The sequence below is a fragment of the Pholcus phalangioides genome, unplaced genomic scaffold, assembly GCF_987345545.1.
Source record: "Pholcus phalangioides strain wild (caught in Gottingen) unplaced genomic scaffold, Ppha-v1.0 ptg000031l_1, whole genome shotgun sequence".
Classification (NCBI taxonomy): Eukaryota; Metazoa; Arthropoda; class Arachnida; order Araneae; family Pholcidae; genus Pholcus; species Pholcus phalangioides.
This window is the reverse complement of record NW_028301621.1, coordinates 8,815,839-8,832,325: the sequence shown is the minus strand read 5'-3', so window position 1 is coordinate 8,832,325 and position 16,487 is coordinate 8,815,839. Positions and strand designations below refer to the sequence as shown.

The 16,487-nt window shown below is 36.2% G+C and overlaps 1 protein-coding gene across 1 annotated transcript; it reads right to left on the bottom strand.

Moving 5' to 3' along the window:
* Positions 1 to 10,605: 10,605 nt before the first annotated feature.
* EMC7 (ER membrane protein complex subunit 7) lies at positions 10,606 to 16,280 on the bottom strand. The gene is made up of 4 exons (XM_089252957.1): positions 15,926 to 16,280; positions 14,414 to 14,672; positions 12,244 to 12,324; positions 10,606 to 10,896 (listed from the first exon to the last, which is right to left on the bottom strand). The coding sequence occupies exons 1-4, from the start codon at positions 16,144 to 16,146 to the stop codon at positions 10,774 to 10,776; spliced, it is 684 nt and encodes a 227-aa protein (XP_089109083.1). The 5' UTR covers positions 16,147 to 16,280; the 3' UTR covers positions 10,606 to 10,773.
* Positions 16,281 to 16,487: the final 207 nt, after the last annotated feature.

The window sequence follows — 16,487 nt, the reverse complement described above, 5'->3', positions numbered from 1 at the left end:
TCATCAAAATATCACTATACATTTTATAGCACATGGGGTTAGGAAAGACGTCGCAATTAAGGTACATAGTCTGAGTCCGAATCAGAGTCCAAGGGATCTTCTCTGTCTTGATATGCCATTGGTCTCGGGAAGATGGCAAAATTATATTATGGTAATTACATGCAGTCCATGCTAGATATAACGAGCCGCTTTGTCCCGTCGAAAACGGCTGTTATATTGGGAGGGTCGTTATAACGAAAGTAAAAAAATAAATAATAGTCGTTCTATGAAAACATTTCAGACCTATCCTCCCAGCGACAATAACGTAGGATCGTTATAACGAGCGTCGACTGTATAAATAAGAATATTCATCTTATAAGGGGACGTCGAGTCGGTGGTGCGTCTCTTTTCCGTGAGGTGGCGGAATATCCCCAATCACTTGATATAGGAGGGATGTCCAATTGGTACACGAAACTACGGAGCTTAACGAAGAAGACTTTATTTCGAAGCACACTCAAAACAGACAACCGTACATACGTAGAATACGTGCGTCTGCAGCCTGCGGTAGACCCAAAACCAGCAACCAATCAAAAAGCATCATTTTGACGTCACCAAAAAGGGAGATTCCCCCTCCCTTCCTCGCTTAGCGGTGACTTGTCCTGCTTGGCGACTTGTATCAAGGTTTCTAGAATATATAAAGGACTTGTATGTCATGTTGGCGAGAGAAATTTGTGGCGTCTGTAAAAAAGGATTTCAAAAGTAAATCCCCCCCCCCCCCCCTTATTAAGGAAACACGTGAGAAATGTCCACAAAATTTTATTTGAAGGTTCCATTTCTTGCTTTGAAGGGAACTGTTCTGTGTGCAAAGTTTAGAACATTTTGTGATTACAGAGAACATTTGAAAGAAGCGCATTCTGTTACGTAAACTTAAAATAAAATTTCTGTTACGAGGATATAATACATCAAGAACAAATGAGCTTTCCTTCAAAAAAATTATAAACATGGATTTTTTTATAATTAAAAAAAAAATCTATGAAAAAAAATAAATTTTATGTCATTTCATACTCGCTATTCATGGGAAATCTGCGTTAAAACACTTACTTTTTTAGTTTATTAATCACCTTTGCAATTTAAATATTGAAACAATTAAGTTTTATGTTTTTTCTATTTGCATTTTTTTCTGCTTTAACAGGGGTTTGATCCTTAAAATTTCTTGGGCTATGTACTATTGACAATAACTTAATATGATTTTTTAAAAAACAAGTAAGATTCATCCTGTTTTGATTCTATCATGTCAGACATAATATAAATAGAACATTTATTTATAAAAGCATGCTTATTTTGATTGGATACTGGTGATATGAATGCATCACATTTAATCATACATTAAAAAAACGAAGATAGTAATGAGAAAAACAAAAAACCTCAGTCGAGTTAGTGGGATTCGAACCCACAACCTTCGCAATGCGTGTCTTAGGCCGGTATTACACTATGAAAGTTCTTTGTCAAAGATCATTTATAAAATACGTTTGACAAAAAAATTTCATAGTGTAATGGGCAACTTCGATAAAAGTCGCTCTTTATCAAGTTTTATTTTATCAAAGTTAGCCTCCTCGTCCTATATTTGAAAAAAGATTAATGCTGATGCTTTCTATACTGCAATTTTAATTGCTGAAGTTTACGTATAGGCTATACTTTATGATTTCATAAAGAAATTAGAAAATGAGTTGTAAGGTAGTCAGTGGGAGCTAAAAATATCTTAATACCGTATATGTGAACATCAGCCTACAAAAACGGAAACAAACAGTTGGATGCTTATCGGTTATAACGATTTCAATTCTGTCCTAGTGAACCTGCAATGCAATTATAAAATAATGTTGAATATATCGTTATAACGAATGGTCACATTTATATATATGGGATACAAGGGGGTCTCATATTTTCAAGTAATACGTCACCACTCGCGGTGGTGGGGGGGGGGGTCTCGCGTTTGCTGACTTTAATGACAAGGTGGGGAAGGAGTTCGAGTGATGATTGTTTGAGAAATAGAGGGGTAAGAAAATATGAAATTGGGTTATGGTATTTGGTTGGTATATATGACATGGTATATTATTTCCGAAAGTAAAGTATTCATGTAAATTAGGCCCTATACTTCTGGTACTTGCAATCAGGTAGTGGGAGCCCTATAACATCACTCGGTCTGGGACCGTGGCCCCCACAAGGGGTGGGGCTGACAAGGCTCCAGCCCTGGGGCCCGGGATGATTTTCATCATTTTTTTGTTTTTTCAACTATAAATTCATCATAAAGGGGAACGTGAAAGATCCCAGCCTATGGGCCCTGCTTCAGGATGTGGGGGCCTTATGATGCTCTTAAGTTCTGCAGACATGGGTTATAGCAAGATTGGGGTTGGATGGGTCAATGAAGGTTACATGTCGCGGATGACAATCTACGAGTCCGCAAATTTTAGGGGGCGGGGTTGTTTCCAAATTTTTCTTTGGGGAGCCACACTGGTGGATCGATTTTTTTTCAGTGGATTAAGTTCCATAAAATCGAAAGTTGTGTTTCAAGAAAAAAGCCCGAATATCTCTCTGAAGCATTACCGTACTATTGCGAGAATCGACGTCGGGTGTGTTTTGTCAACGCGATAGCTAGATGGCGATCTCTAGCTTTAGATAACGCTCTGATTCTGTTCATTCCCATATAACCACTCAAAGAAGGATCGACGTAACTACAGATTTGTGTCAGAGTTCCTCACTCTTCGTAAGCCAATGCGCCACAGCGTTGGTTGATTTTGATTTTCAACTTTGAGCCCTGAAGGCTAGTCGATCTCACGTAAAAAGTCGCGTCACTGAGAGCAACAGTCCTACAACAGTACAAATCTTCAATCATTACGCTTCACTCACAATTTAAAATATCGATGGCAGCACTGGAAAATCAGACAACACTAGATAAGCACTCAGACTGTTAGGTACACTCCCACATTTCCGGCACAATTGATTCGGTAGTAACTTGCCCATGACGATAGTTTTGCTAGGTTTGAAAGAAAGTCTTTGTAAACGTTAGAACCATTGAAATATTGATAAAAATTCAATGGACCACTTACAGCCATGATTCCATGGGTCCCTTGTCTCAGTCAACGGTTTACCCGCGGCTCTCTTAATACTTGAAGTACTACTTCAAATCGCTGAACAGTTACACATCAATATAGATAGCTTGGCTCTGATAAAGGCTGGTGACTCACCCATAGAAGCTGCGACTCACACTTTGAGAACAACTGACTTGCAGTACACGGGTATTAATATTTTATTCAAAAGCTACGTGAACATCTTTAATGTTTGTGATACATAAGTAAATAATTTTAATTTCTTAAAATTTTTAAGTCTGTTCGAGGACCACCTCTTCCATTATCGCGAATAGGTTGAGGACTCAGTTTTCTTCATTAAACTCGAATATTTACGTTGTATCGGTTTTCACGAATATCGGATCTGTCGAATTTTTTTCACGTGCCACTTCGCTATATCCGGGCTCGACTGACACATCACTGGATTTGTTGGTTCATATAGATGATACATTTATTTCATTATCATCTGAGATAGTTGACAGTAAACCAATATCAGGTGGGAAATCTTTTATCAAATATTGCCTCCTCATCAATGTTTGATAAAAAAGTTATGCTGATGTTCCTATCCTGCACTGTGACGTATTAACTCTTCAAAAACCTGTTCTTTCTACGCAGGGCTGCAACTAGATATTTTGTCACCCGGGGCAAGTCGGCATTTTGGCGCCCCTTGTAATGTAGAAGCAGTTAAAGGGTGAATTCGGCACCCCCTTCTGGTTCAGCGCCCGGAGCTCCAGACCCACCTACTTCCCCTATTTGCGGCCCTGTTGCTACGTTACCTTCTCCTCTCACTTGCCCCTCCCTTCTCTGGGGACAAAAAAAGATTCTTTTCCGTGTGTATTTCTTGGATTTAAAAAAAAAAACTTGATTTTCTATCATATTTATTGTTGAAAAAAAACCGCAAGAATCTATAACTAGGCTGAGGCAATCGGGGCACTGTCCCAGGGCTCCGAGCCGAATGTGGCGCACAAAAATTTACACTTACTAGGGGTCTGTTCATCCAAAATTTGGGTCCGCTTTCCGGACCCTTCACAAAATTCCGTATCCGAAAAACGAACCCTTCACGAAATAAAAAATAATGAATCCATAAATTTGAAATTTCATTTCTTTTGCTATAGATCAACTAGATTATTTCGCTTCCCACAAAATTACTCATTTCATCCAGGTTTAGGTTCACTTGTATTCAAGGCCATTAGTTAGGGTATCGACATTTCCAGAGGGGTGCGGAGTCATCATGCGCTCAATGCGTGGAGAGGCGGATCAGTGGGCAAAGCGCACTCGGCATCATAGGCGGAGATAGACTTGGAAGTCTGGGGGCACGATGATGATGTGTCAATTCATCTATACATATATGGGTTAGATTAGTCGACTTCATCTTTGATGCTGGGGGGCAATGCCCCCCATGCCCCCCCCGTATCTCCCCTATGCTCGGCACCCCTACGCGCCATCTCATGACGAAATAAATTTTACTTAAATACTTATTACTATTAATTCATCAATAAGTATCATTCACACTAGTAATTATAATTATTAAACAATTATTAATTAATCAAGATGGTTGAATTAATGATGTTAAATTAATTAAAACGGGCTTTAACTGGTAGGAGTAAATTAATTATGAGCATCAATTACTTAAATAGCATCCAAAACTCATCATGGTGGTTATTTCGTTTGTTAATTCATTATTTGTTTATAATTAATGAATTATTATTCATAAACTAATCATCATCAGGAACTAATAAGTTCGTGGTGATCAACTGATTCATTTAAAACGGACTTTGACTTGGTAAAAATCCGAAATGAAAACTTTTTTTACAAGAATTTTTTGGACTTTCACCAACTTGCTTTGGTAAAACCCGAGTCTTTGGGATTTTACCGTTACATATAAGACGCAATATTAATATGATAAAACACGGGCAATTTAGTCGCTAAACTTTTACTCTGAGCGTTGTATTCCTCAACTTCTTCATAAACTGACATATTCATTATTCATTAAGTTGCGTTCCTAGCTAAAGATGTAATGCATCAAAATAATTAGCTTCTTCCGGAAATTACTCCATCCAATACAATCATCCACATAAGTTTCATGTTTTTTAAAACCGAGGCCATTACAGAGGTTGCAAATGATAAATTTCCTATAGCAAATGGTAAAAAAATTTCTTCATCCATAACTACTACCAGCAACAGCACAAGACAAAGGCCGGGATTACACTATAAAAGTTCGTTTATAAAACTTCAAAAATGCAACCAATAGGCGGATCAGTTAAGTTCGCTCGAATTTAACAGATGTGTTTATTGGTTACGTTTTTCAAGTTTTATGAAAGAATTTTTATCAAAGTTTTATAGTATAATACCAGCCTAACGAAGACTGACAAACGGACGAAAACGTTTGCAAAAACAATTGCATATAAATCTTTTATATAGTGTAATGTGGTCCATTTCCTTTATAAAATAAATTTAAAAAAAAAATTGAATGCAAAATTTTTAAAAGATCTTTGCCAAGTTTTATAAAAGAAAATTTATCAAACTTTTATAGTGTAACGCCGGCCATACGCTCTAACCACTGTACTAATTGCGGTTATAAAACACCTGTAAAATTAAGCATATCTATCATTAAACGTCGCCAAGTATGTTGGCGTCAATCAACAATCGTGCCAAATAACCAAGATCATATCCTGCGATAAAGCTGTAGTGAAGATGAGAGGAAAAAACCGTCTCCACTCCCTATTTACTGACGTCATAAAATGCTGCTTTTTGATTGGTTGCTGGTTTTGGGTCTACCTATTAAGACGCCTTCATATACTTATTAAGGAGTTCTAGGTCTACCGCAGGCTGTAGACGCACGTGTACAGAATGGAAGCCACATTCCAACTCACGTTCTCTTCTCTTGGAAGATAGATTTACTCTTCTCAACTTCTTTTAACAACGTATAAACAAACAAAACGCATTAGGTGCTGTAAGGCCACAGAGAGTTAGTAAAAATATCCATACTGGGAAAATAGATTCGTTACAATCTCACATATTTTTCATGTCTAAACATTTTATTTCGTGGAATTCATTTTAATCCACTGTAATTTGCAATAGTGTTTCCATTTCTCGCTATTGGTGTTTTTCCAGTGATTTTTGAAATATGTGTGTAGGCAATTTTACTTTATCTTTGGGTAGGCGTCTTACTTCCCGGGAGCATACCGTGTGACGTCAGCATAACTTGATTTCAAGGCGCTTGGAAAGAAAGCTCCTTGGTTAAAGAATCATTTTATGGAAAAGCCGGTCGGAAAAAAATAGCGTAAAAAATAAGGCGTACTTACAACAAAGAATCCCCCCCCCCCTACTACCATTCTTTCTTATTTCCCCACGCGTGCTCACTCGTTTTTTCATTTTCATGTTATTTTAAAATTGATCCTTTATTTTATTTGTTTTAAAAAGTTTTAGTCCTAAGGGCCGAATTCCTTTCTTGGAGCATCGAGCAAGTTACATTTGTTGTTTGTTCTATCGTTACTTTTGTTAATTTTTTTAAATATTTGAAATGACGATTTAAGAGAGCCCGTGTAGAAACTAACTTACGCGCAGCGGGAGAATACCAAAGCGCGCGTATTAAAGATGCGTACTATTAATACGTATTAAGCGTATTATTAATACGCTTTGGAGAATACTCTTGTAGGTGGCCAAGGTTAAAGAAGCTAGCAAGTATTTTGAATTTGCTTACAATAAAAAAAATCATCCGACTGAAAATCGCGATCTATCTAGACATAAAATTCGTACTATTTTTCTAACTGGATTTAAATCTCAGCAAGAAACCGTAGCCCCAGGTATGATCGAAAGGAGAACTGTTTATGAAAAGATCACAGAATCCTGCAATTCAACGTTTAGTTTAACACAAGGGTTTCCAAATCAGATGAAAATTTTTCATCTGGCTGATAAAAACTCAATTAACGTGCATGCGAGCCGTAAATAGAGGCGGATTTAACGGTGGGCACACCGAGCCAACACCCCCTAAAGAAGAACTTTAGGGGGTGTTGACCGAGCACGCCTCTGACCCCTACTTAACACTTTTTTTCTTAATTTAAGGGGCCTAATATTAATTTTTTTTTTTATGCCCGGGGCCGTCAACAACTGACCTTTATCCGCTTCTGGCCGTAACTTAATTTAGAGCATCTTCACGATACTGATTGTTGACTTAATATCGGTGTTGTGTAAAAAAATCCCCTTTTTAGACCTCGAAAGTTATTAAAGCGTTTTTGTCTCGAGTCGCTGTTATGACCGCAACAGGAGAGGGCGGGGTCTGGTTCCACGGGTGTTGAACGAGGAAGGGTGCCGAGTTTACTCTTTTTCCGTTAAAAAAATGAATACCCCGGGCGATAGTAAATTTTCGTTCGTACTTGCGGCCCGGGTTGCTACATACCGTGATCAGATCCAAAACTGGGGGGGGGGGCAATGCCTCGAACAGCATTTTTGATGGAATGGTATATTCAAGAAAAGGCAATTAAATTTCTTTGCAAAATTATCGAATTTCTCAGTCAAGGGGCAGTAAAATTACGTTTCCCCTCCAGAAAAAAAATATCGTATTACGGCCATGGTAAATCGGGTGGGGGGTGGCAAATTCACTGTTTTTGTTCGTTGAAAATTACGGGAGGAGTCGGAGCTAACGTGGCGACTTTTTTTCGCGCTAAAATAGGTAACCCTGACAGCAGCATCCATAAACTCTGTATCAACCGCATTTATAAACCCCTATGTCGTTGACAGGGCCGTCTTAAGAGTATCATGGGCCCCCGGGCCAATTGTTTTTTCGGAGGCCCTACCAAACATTCTCGAAAATTTCAACTAGATCTCATTTTTGTGAGGCCCCTCTTCGCTTGAGGCCCGGGTGGGCCCATGCCTTAAGACGGCACTGGTCGTTGATTCGATTTTCGTGTTCATTTTATCCTAATTTTCCCGATACATTTCTATCGATTTTCGCATATTAGGTTGATTCATATTATAAATTATATATTTTGTTCTAATTTTATGTGCCCTTTGTCAGCCATCTTGAATTGACCGCCGCAAAACGGCGATTGATTGGCGCGGAAAAAAGCCGCCACGTTGGTGCTTACAAGGTTCATGGGAAATTTACCGGAGAAGGCCGCGGAGTCTTTTTCTGTTAAAAATTACGGGTGGAGGGGCCAAAATTATACTGTTTCTGGGTAAAGGAGTAAATGTTTTTTTTGCAGGGGTGTATGTTGTGTGCAAAAAAAATAAAAATATATATTTACAAATTTTTCTCTCAAACCAAACAATTTCAAAACGTTTATTTTCTCCCTCACAAAGAGCAATATTATTTTAGTGCCCCCACCCTTCCCAGTCCAGCCATAGGTGGAGATAGACTTGAAGGTCTTAAGGGTGCAGCAGATGACAATTGATATACATCATGTATGCATCAGTAGGCTCTGCCATTGACGCTGGGGGGTGGATGGATTGCCCTCCCTCAACGTATAACAATTAAAATAATTTAGTTAATTTAATAATTAAAATAATTTAGTTAATTTAATAATTAAAATAATTTAGTTAATTTAATAATTAAAATAATTTAGTTAATTTAATAATTAAAATAATTTAGTTAATTTAATAATTAAAATAATTTAGTTAATTTAATCATTTAAATACTTTACTCAATTTAATCATTTAAATACTTTATTCAATTTAATCATTTAAATACTTTATTCAATTTCAATCAATTCAATCTTTATTCAATCTAATCATTTAAATACTTTATTCAATCTAATCATTTAAATACTTTATTCAATCTAATCATTTAAATACTTTATTCAATTTAATCATTTATTTAATTCAGTAATTTAAGTAATATTTTAATTTAATAATTTAAAATAATATTGTAAAAATGTAATTTTATAGTTTTTTTTTAAAAATCATTATAGTAAATTTCTTAAAATTTGTTGGAATGTATTATACAAACCTAGGTATGTAAATAAAATTTGTACTAGTTAAAAAAAGTTTGAGTACATTTTGTATACTGTCATTCATAGCATAACACGAATGAAAAATCCATTAGAATGTAGATGGGACAAATTCTCTCATCAAATTTCGTGTTATTTCATTTTTTTTTCCTACTTTGAATGCGAAAATTTTTTCCCGTTTTTGGAGTTTTTCCTGCTTAAATTGATTTTAAGATGGGTTGTGGAAAGCAACATGGGGAAAAGGCATTGCTACTGTTACTTAAAAAGGATGTAATGTTACTCTCTCACACATAGTTGTTGATAAATTTGATAAGTTATTCAAAACTTTTTTGGTTAGCAGAATGCGTTTGAGTTTGATTTATTTCACACTATTATGTAAAAAAAGTAATTTCAATGAGTTCCATTGAAATACAAAGTTTAGTAAAAACTAAATTCAATTTAAATTCATTCAATTTGGTAATAATCAAAATTCAATGTCCATTTGGTCTCTGTTTAAAATTATTTTGGTCACTATTTTCACTAGTTTTGAGGCCATGATCCGTGCTGAGCCCTGAAAATACCAAGCATGTGTATAGTGAACTGGGGGTTCCTGCTTATGCCACCAATGATACAATTCTTTCACTGAATCCCCTCCCATATCCACCTATGCCCAGGACAGGGATTCAATTCTCAGTAGAGACAGCAAACTTTTCTTTTCTCTACATAATATCTGGCCTCTGTATATTATAGGCTGAGAAACATTCCCACTTCTTCACTAACGAACATGGTATTTGAGTATACAAGATCATGCAAAATACTTGTGAAACTCTTTTACAAACAGTGTGATTTTGCAGACACTTTTCGTTTGAAAAAAACCATTTAAAAATTCACTCCTTAAAAACTCTTGTATACCTTTATTAAGACATTCCTGAAGTTTCATTATTTTCTCAAGGATAATTTAAACTAAGTGCAGCTCAGAATATACAAACTTTAATAATAAGCATCCGGTATATGTCATGGCCAATGCTCAGTCTTCCAACTTTACAAAATGGCAGACAACTTCACATAATTGTCTTGAATTATATAAGAAACTAAACTACTCTGGCTTTGATGGGTCAATTTGCAAACAAATCAGGCATTTGCTGTATCATGCAGTAAAACCCTCTTAACAGTCACCCCCTCTTTTGCAACCAAATAATAATTTGACATGAATGTCGCTCTCCACTTGTTAATACAAGATATACAGAAGACTGGATGTTGTGAAGATATTTATTATTTGAGATGTTAATTTTTTAAGGAAGGAAAAAACTCATCTCTCCCGGTAGAGGCAGAGATGAGTTTTTTCCTTCCTTAAAAAATTAACATCTCAAATAATAAATATCTTCACAACATCCAGTCTTCTCTATATCTTGTACAAATAATAATTTCCCATTGTATAACAAAGTATGCATTTGAAACTCTAAATTAACAGTCAACCCCCCTTTTACAGGCGGATTTTTTTTGTCCCATTAGTGTCTGTACAAGAGAGGTTTAACTGTATCTCAGTACTAAGTTTAAAATAAAATATCTCATCACTGTTGTACTTTATGGACAAAATTTTATTTTATAACATGTTTACATTTTGTGAGCTGGAATTTTTAAAGGTGAATAAATATAGGTCGATAAACTGAAACAAATTTAAACAAATATCCTACAATATCTGTATATATACACTAAATTCACTAGCATTAAAAGATATGTTCAAATCATTGACGTTTTTTGACGGCTTTAGATCGAGGAGGAGGTTTTTTGCCACCTGTAAATAAAGAAGTCATCATCTCGGATAATTCTGGAACATCATACTTCGGCATCTGCATCTGTTGCATTTCCTGGAAGATGATAAACACAATCATTTGAGAAGAAATATATAAAATACTCCATGTTTAAAAATAACAAACGCTCATTTACTTATATAGCTTGTTATGTGTTACAGAGGGGCGTACAGCTTTTGTGATCCGTCCTAACATTTTTCTTCCGTAAAACGTTCTGTTTAATTTTTAATTGAATTTTTATTCATTACTGAAATCAAGAATTGAGATTATTTTCACAACTTATAAAAATTGGGATAATTATGACTAATTATCATAATAATAGTCAAATATATCAATATAATCTATTTGTCACGTTTTTCTTTTTCATAAATTCCATTTACATCCATTGTTACTTGCAGTAGCCCTCTATTTCCTGCCATTGGAAATTTTTTTGTCAAATTCATTTGCATCCTGATTTCCCATATGATTATATTGTGTATATCTATGTATATAAAATTGGTTTTCTGTGTGTGTGTATGTTCTTTATACAAATCTACAATTTTTGACAGATTGTTGCAAAATTTTGCACATTTATCAAACAGGAGTGGGATTGAATAATAGGCTACTTTACAAGTTTGTCAGAGCTGGACAAACGCTGACCTGTTGGGCAACAATAGTTCTTGGGCCTCAACAATGATTTTTGGAATGTTTACTTTGTTGGTTACCGTGGTTCCTAAACAATGTGTTTTAGACACGTATATGCTTTTACAATGTTAATCACTTTTTCAATCCTTCCAGTAATATAGGTTGTGCACCCCGGTTACAGGTGTTATCATACAGCTTTTGATCATTTGATCATTTTTGTTGCACCACGGTGATTTTCTGCACACGGGGGCTAATTAGACCGGGACCTACAATTTATTGCCGATTCCGAACGGCAAGCTTGTTTTTCATACTCATCGAGAGGTTGGTGCGCTAACCCCTCGATGGGGGACTCCCTGCGGTCAAGTCGCCGTTTTTTGCTGTACCCCTGTGTCAGGAAAGTTTTCTGACAAGGACGAACTGGGTATCAAACTCGCGACACTCTAAACATCCTTTGGTACTTTAGGCGAGCATACAGCTAGTTTTTTTTTCATTAGTCAAGGAAAGATAGAATTAAAATTTTATTTCTATGCATACCCAAGATTACATTACCACTGCAGCCTTTTGGCTCTTGGCATTGTTTATATGCCGAGGAGAATGTCAGAAAACCAACCATTCCACAAAACGTCCAGACTTAACATACAACAAAAGAGAGAGAACCAGCTTTCCACAAATATTTTCAATTGTACCATCTGAAACTTTTATGGGTTGCCAAAAAAAAAAAAAAAAAAATTAATTCTAGCTGGTATAACTAGTTGACAGTAGAATACATATCTGACTCACCCTCTGCGTTTCTGGATCAGCAGCATTCATCATTTTTGGTAATACCATGATCAATAGAAGTGGCAAGACCATCATCAACATCTATATAGCAAAACGAAAAAAAATTTCCTCAGAATTTAGTTATTTTAAAAATTTAACCAAAACTTTTACAAGTTGAGTTATTAAAAAATACCCCTTAAAATTTTGAAGAGAAGTGAAATTACTCTCTAAAATTATATTTTTGGGTAACACTACATGCAACTACCAGATTAGAGTTTTAAGAATACTACACCTACCAGCACAGAAAGTGACCACTAAGTCAATATGTTGTAAAAAATACATTATTTTGAACCGTTTCTCGTGAAGCAAATATGCTTCGCTCCCATGAAATTTGGCAGGTACCTAAATAATTTGCTGAAGTGTCAAGCCTTATACTAGAGAGGAAAAAGGATATATAGACACAAGATCCTATTGAATTGGTCATTATTGAACAAAGTTAACAGATCAGTGACTTATCTAATACACATAGATACCCAGTCATTTTCATGTTAAAATATTGAACTCCTGTTATAATAATAAATTGCTTTTTTCTTTTGCTAATTTAATCTGAACAATGCTAGTCCCATCGGTTTGGATTAGAGGGGGGGGGAAGTTCTACTGTATCAATAACCAGTAGAATAACGTATAAATGCAATTGTCCTGCTTATGCGCCTTTTCAAAAAAAGATTAGCCAAATTTTGAGACAGAATTGAAAAATCGAATTTATCAAATGATGAAATATTTCGCACCGAAAAAAATATCGTACAAATAAATGAAAAACTGGGAAAATTTTCTGGGATTGCATAGGGTGACTAGTGTTCTGTATGTGCATCTCCCAGTTAAAACCTTGTCATAATACAGTATAAGGCTCAAGCACCAAAGTAGAAGGAATAAGCCTGAGGAGAATGAAAATCATAACTGAGGTGGACATTAAAATAAAAGGCAAGAAAGAGTTGTGTGTGAAAACGATCAAGTAGGATCGTCGTCTTCAGTGTACGTTCTTATTTTTACTAATAAATTCCTGTGTTAAGTTTGTCTCGATGAGTGTTTACTACTTGAAAAACCTAGGGTCACTACAGTGACCATATGATCAGTTTTCTCTCTCCCTCAAGACCTTCCCGTATATTTAGGGACATTTTTATATAATCGGAAGCATTAGCGCATATACCTTATGAATATCATGCCAAAGTTAAGCTTCGAAAAGAAAAGTTGTTTGCTTCACCAGGAATTGCACGAACCTCAGTCCTCCTGCAATACAGGTAAGCGCACTGGCCATTATGCTACAGAGACATGACAAATTGACATGATCAAAGAAAAAAAATCTATATTTTTACTGGTGCCACCTGGGAGCCAATAGTTAAGGTAGGCTGCAATGTGTCTAATCAGAAAGTAACGCTAATGTGAACGTAAAAAAAGAAAAACCAATTTGTGTATCTGTCTTATAATGGTTAGTGCACTCCCTCGGATTGCATGAAATCCTGGGTTTGATTCCTGGTGAAAGCACTTTTTTCTGAAGTTCACCTCAGCAAAATATCCGGAAAGTCTCTTGATTTGATGAAAATGTTTACCCATATTTTTACACACAGCAACCACAATGTAAGTGGAGAATGACACTTTCTTGAATATCCGCCCATCCTCGGTTTGGTGAGGATCATTATAGTGTGATAGCAACTCATACCCTGAATATCTCGTACTGCCATCTGTCAAAGGTCGCATGAAGTCATGACTTGTATGCAAATAAATGAATGACAATTTCATGTTAGCAAAACTAGTGTCTATTCTATTCCCCCAGTGCCTTCATATTTCATTTTTGCCAAAAGGAAAAAAAATTGTATCCTTCACTAACTTTTAAAGTTCAGCCAATCTTTTTCGAAAATCACAGTAGAGAGTGAACCTCAATTTTAAAGCACTAAAACAGTGTTTTTTCAAAGCATACGTCATGGTAAGCTGGAGATACTGATTTGTGTACTTATTAATGCTTTTAAGTGGTTCTTCTATATGGAGCAACATCCGCCAAACTATTCTATTGAGCCGCAGATGAGTTATGAATTCTGTAAGAGAGCTGCAGGTGACAAAAGTTTGAGAACCACTTTACTAAAGAGTTAACATTGAATATATAATGACACCAATTCAACCAAATGGATAGACTCACCATTGGATTCATCAAGAAGTCAGTGATCCTCCACGCTTCCCTCACTTGGAAATATTTATATGGGGCCTTGATCTTGAACTTCAAGGGGTACGGTATTTGCTGGACCAGATTTGTTTGTACATAATTCAGCTTACGGGCACGAAGTTTACCCTTGGAATTGATATCAACCCTCGCTGGCTCATACACAAAATTTGGGTTCATCACTTCCACCACATAAGATCCTGGTTCTAAGTTACTGACTTGAAAACTTCCATCGCTCCTGTAAAAAAATCAATTAAAGTTATTAGAGTGAGATAAATCACCAAATGAAAGAAAAGAACCACCATGAATTAAGGTAAATGACACTACACCACAAAGGCTCTTAATCTTTAACCTTTGATGGCCAAGAAATCCCCTCCACAAATAAGATTTAGATAAAATTTGTTATTGGACGAAATGATGAACCTCTCCACTAATTGTGCAAAGTACAAATGACTGGATACTAAACGAAGATAACTGGAAAGAAAAATCATATTCCTCTGCAAGGATCGAACCATCAACCTCACACTTTCTGGACGCTTGTTCTACCATTAAACTATTGCACAGTTCTGTTCAGCCTAAAGGAACACAGTGTTCTTAGAAAAGAAAATGTCTGTCCTCTGTAGTTTAATGGTAGAACACGCACCCGGAAAGTGTGAGGTTGGTGGTTTGATTCCCCAGAGGAATGTGACTTTTCTTTCCAATTACCTTTGTTTTGTATCGAGTCATTTGTACTTCGTAAGATTTGTTATTGTTCTGTAAAGGCCATGGACCCTTTTATAGAATAATATTCAGCAAACAACAATGGAAAAATATGTTATCTCATTCAAGGTCACGGATCCCTAAAAGGTCCATAGACAGTCATCCTTACGGGAGGGAGGGGGGTTACATATACTTACCTCTCGTTCAATTTATAAGGGTGGAATGAGTGGTCAAGAAAATTGGGCTACAATGGAAGAACAGCGGCAGAAATTTGTGTAGTCTGCAGGTGGTAAAATCATGGGTTAGGCCTACACCTCTGCTGACGGACTAGGTTAGTGAGTGACCTAGTTAGAGCAAGGGCCCAGGTCAGTGAGCAACCAAATGAGTGACCACGAAACAGGGCCGTCTTAAGAACATCATGGGGCCCATGAGCAAAGATATTTTTCTGAGGCCCTACCTAGAAAACTCTCGAAAAATTCAACTACTTCTCATTTTTCTGAGGCCCCTCTTCTCTTGAAGTGCCCGGGTGGGCCCACGCATTAAGACGGCACTGCCACGAAAGACTGTAAAAGAGGGAAATGGAGGCAAAGGCGTATTTTTACAGGTAGCTGGGCCTAGGGCGGCAAATTTGAAGAATGAGTGGTCAAGAAAATTTGACTAGAATGGGAGGACAGCAAAACCATAAATCCGCCTCTGTCCATGTTACACTACTGCCACAAATTTTCACTTAACCACTACAACGATCGTATTAGAGTGACTATGATTTATAAAATGAACACCATAACGAGATACCTCAAGAATCCAATGTGTTCACCACCATTGACTAGTACTTTAGTGGATAACAACCACTCGGGGGTTAAGACATCCGGAGGCAACACCGATCCCTCTATACTGTGCTTATCCGTACTTTCGAAAGAGCTTGAGACTTCCTCACACAAAGTGGGAATAATATAATACAGGGAAATAAATAAGAAAAATGTACACAACTTATTTATAGAAGACATGTTTATCATTGATTTCTTATAGGTTGATATTGGCTGGACTGGTTTTTTCACCAGTTTTTACCTTTACCAGTTTTTATACCTTTTTTTTTTTATTAAGAAAAAAAAGTTCGAAATCAATGCACTGGAAACTAATTTTAAAATTTATGATATTTCCAATAATGAGTTTAGAAATTAATTCCGAGGTGACTTATATGTAATAGTCATAAAATGTTTCTCGAAGCATATCGAGTTTAAACATCCTTTTTATTATAAACCTCATCATAAATACGTCAAACTTGAGTATTTGATGGATAATATTACATTAATATCCCAAAAAATTTCAAAGAAATTAATTTTCTCAACTCAGAAAA

What these genes read in the sequence shown, in the direction of transcription:
- EMC7 (XM_089252957.1), bottom strand. Translation starts at nt 16,146, where the DNA reads ATGATAAACATGTCTTCTATAAATAAGTTGTGTACATTTTTCTTATTT. An exon ending in GAACACATTGGATTCTTGAG is followed by an intron (nt 14,673 to 15,925) that starts GTATCTCGTTAT and finishes ATTTTTTTACAG; the next exon opens with GAGCGATGGAAGTTTTCAAG. An exon ending in CTGATCCAGAAACGCAGAGG is followed by an intron (nt 10,897 to 12,243) that starts GTGAGTCAGATA and finishes ATCATCTTCCAG; the next exon opens with GAAATGCAACAGATGCAGAT.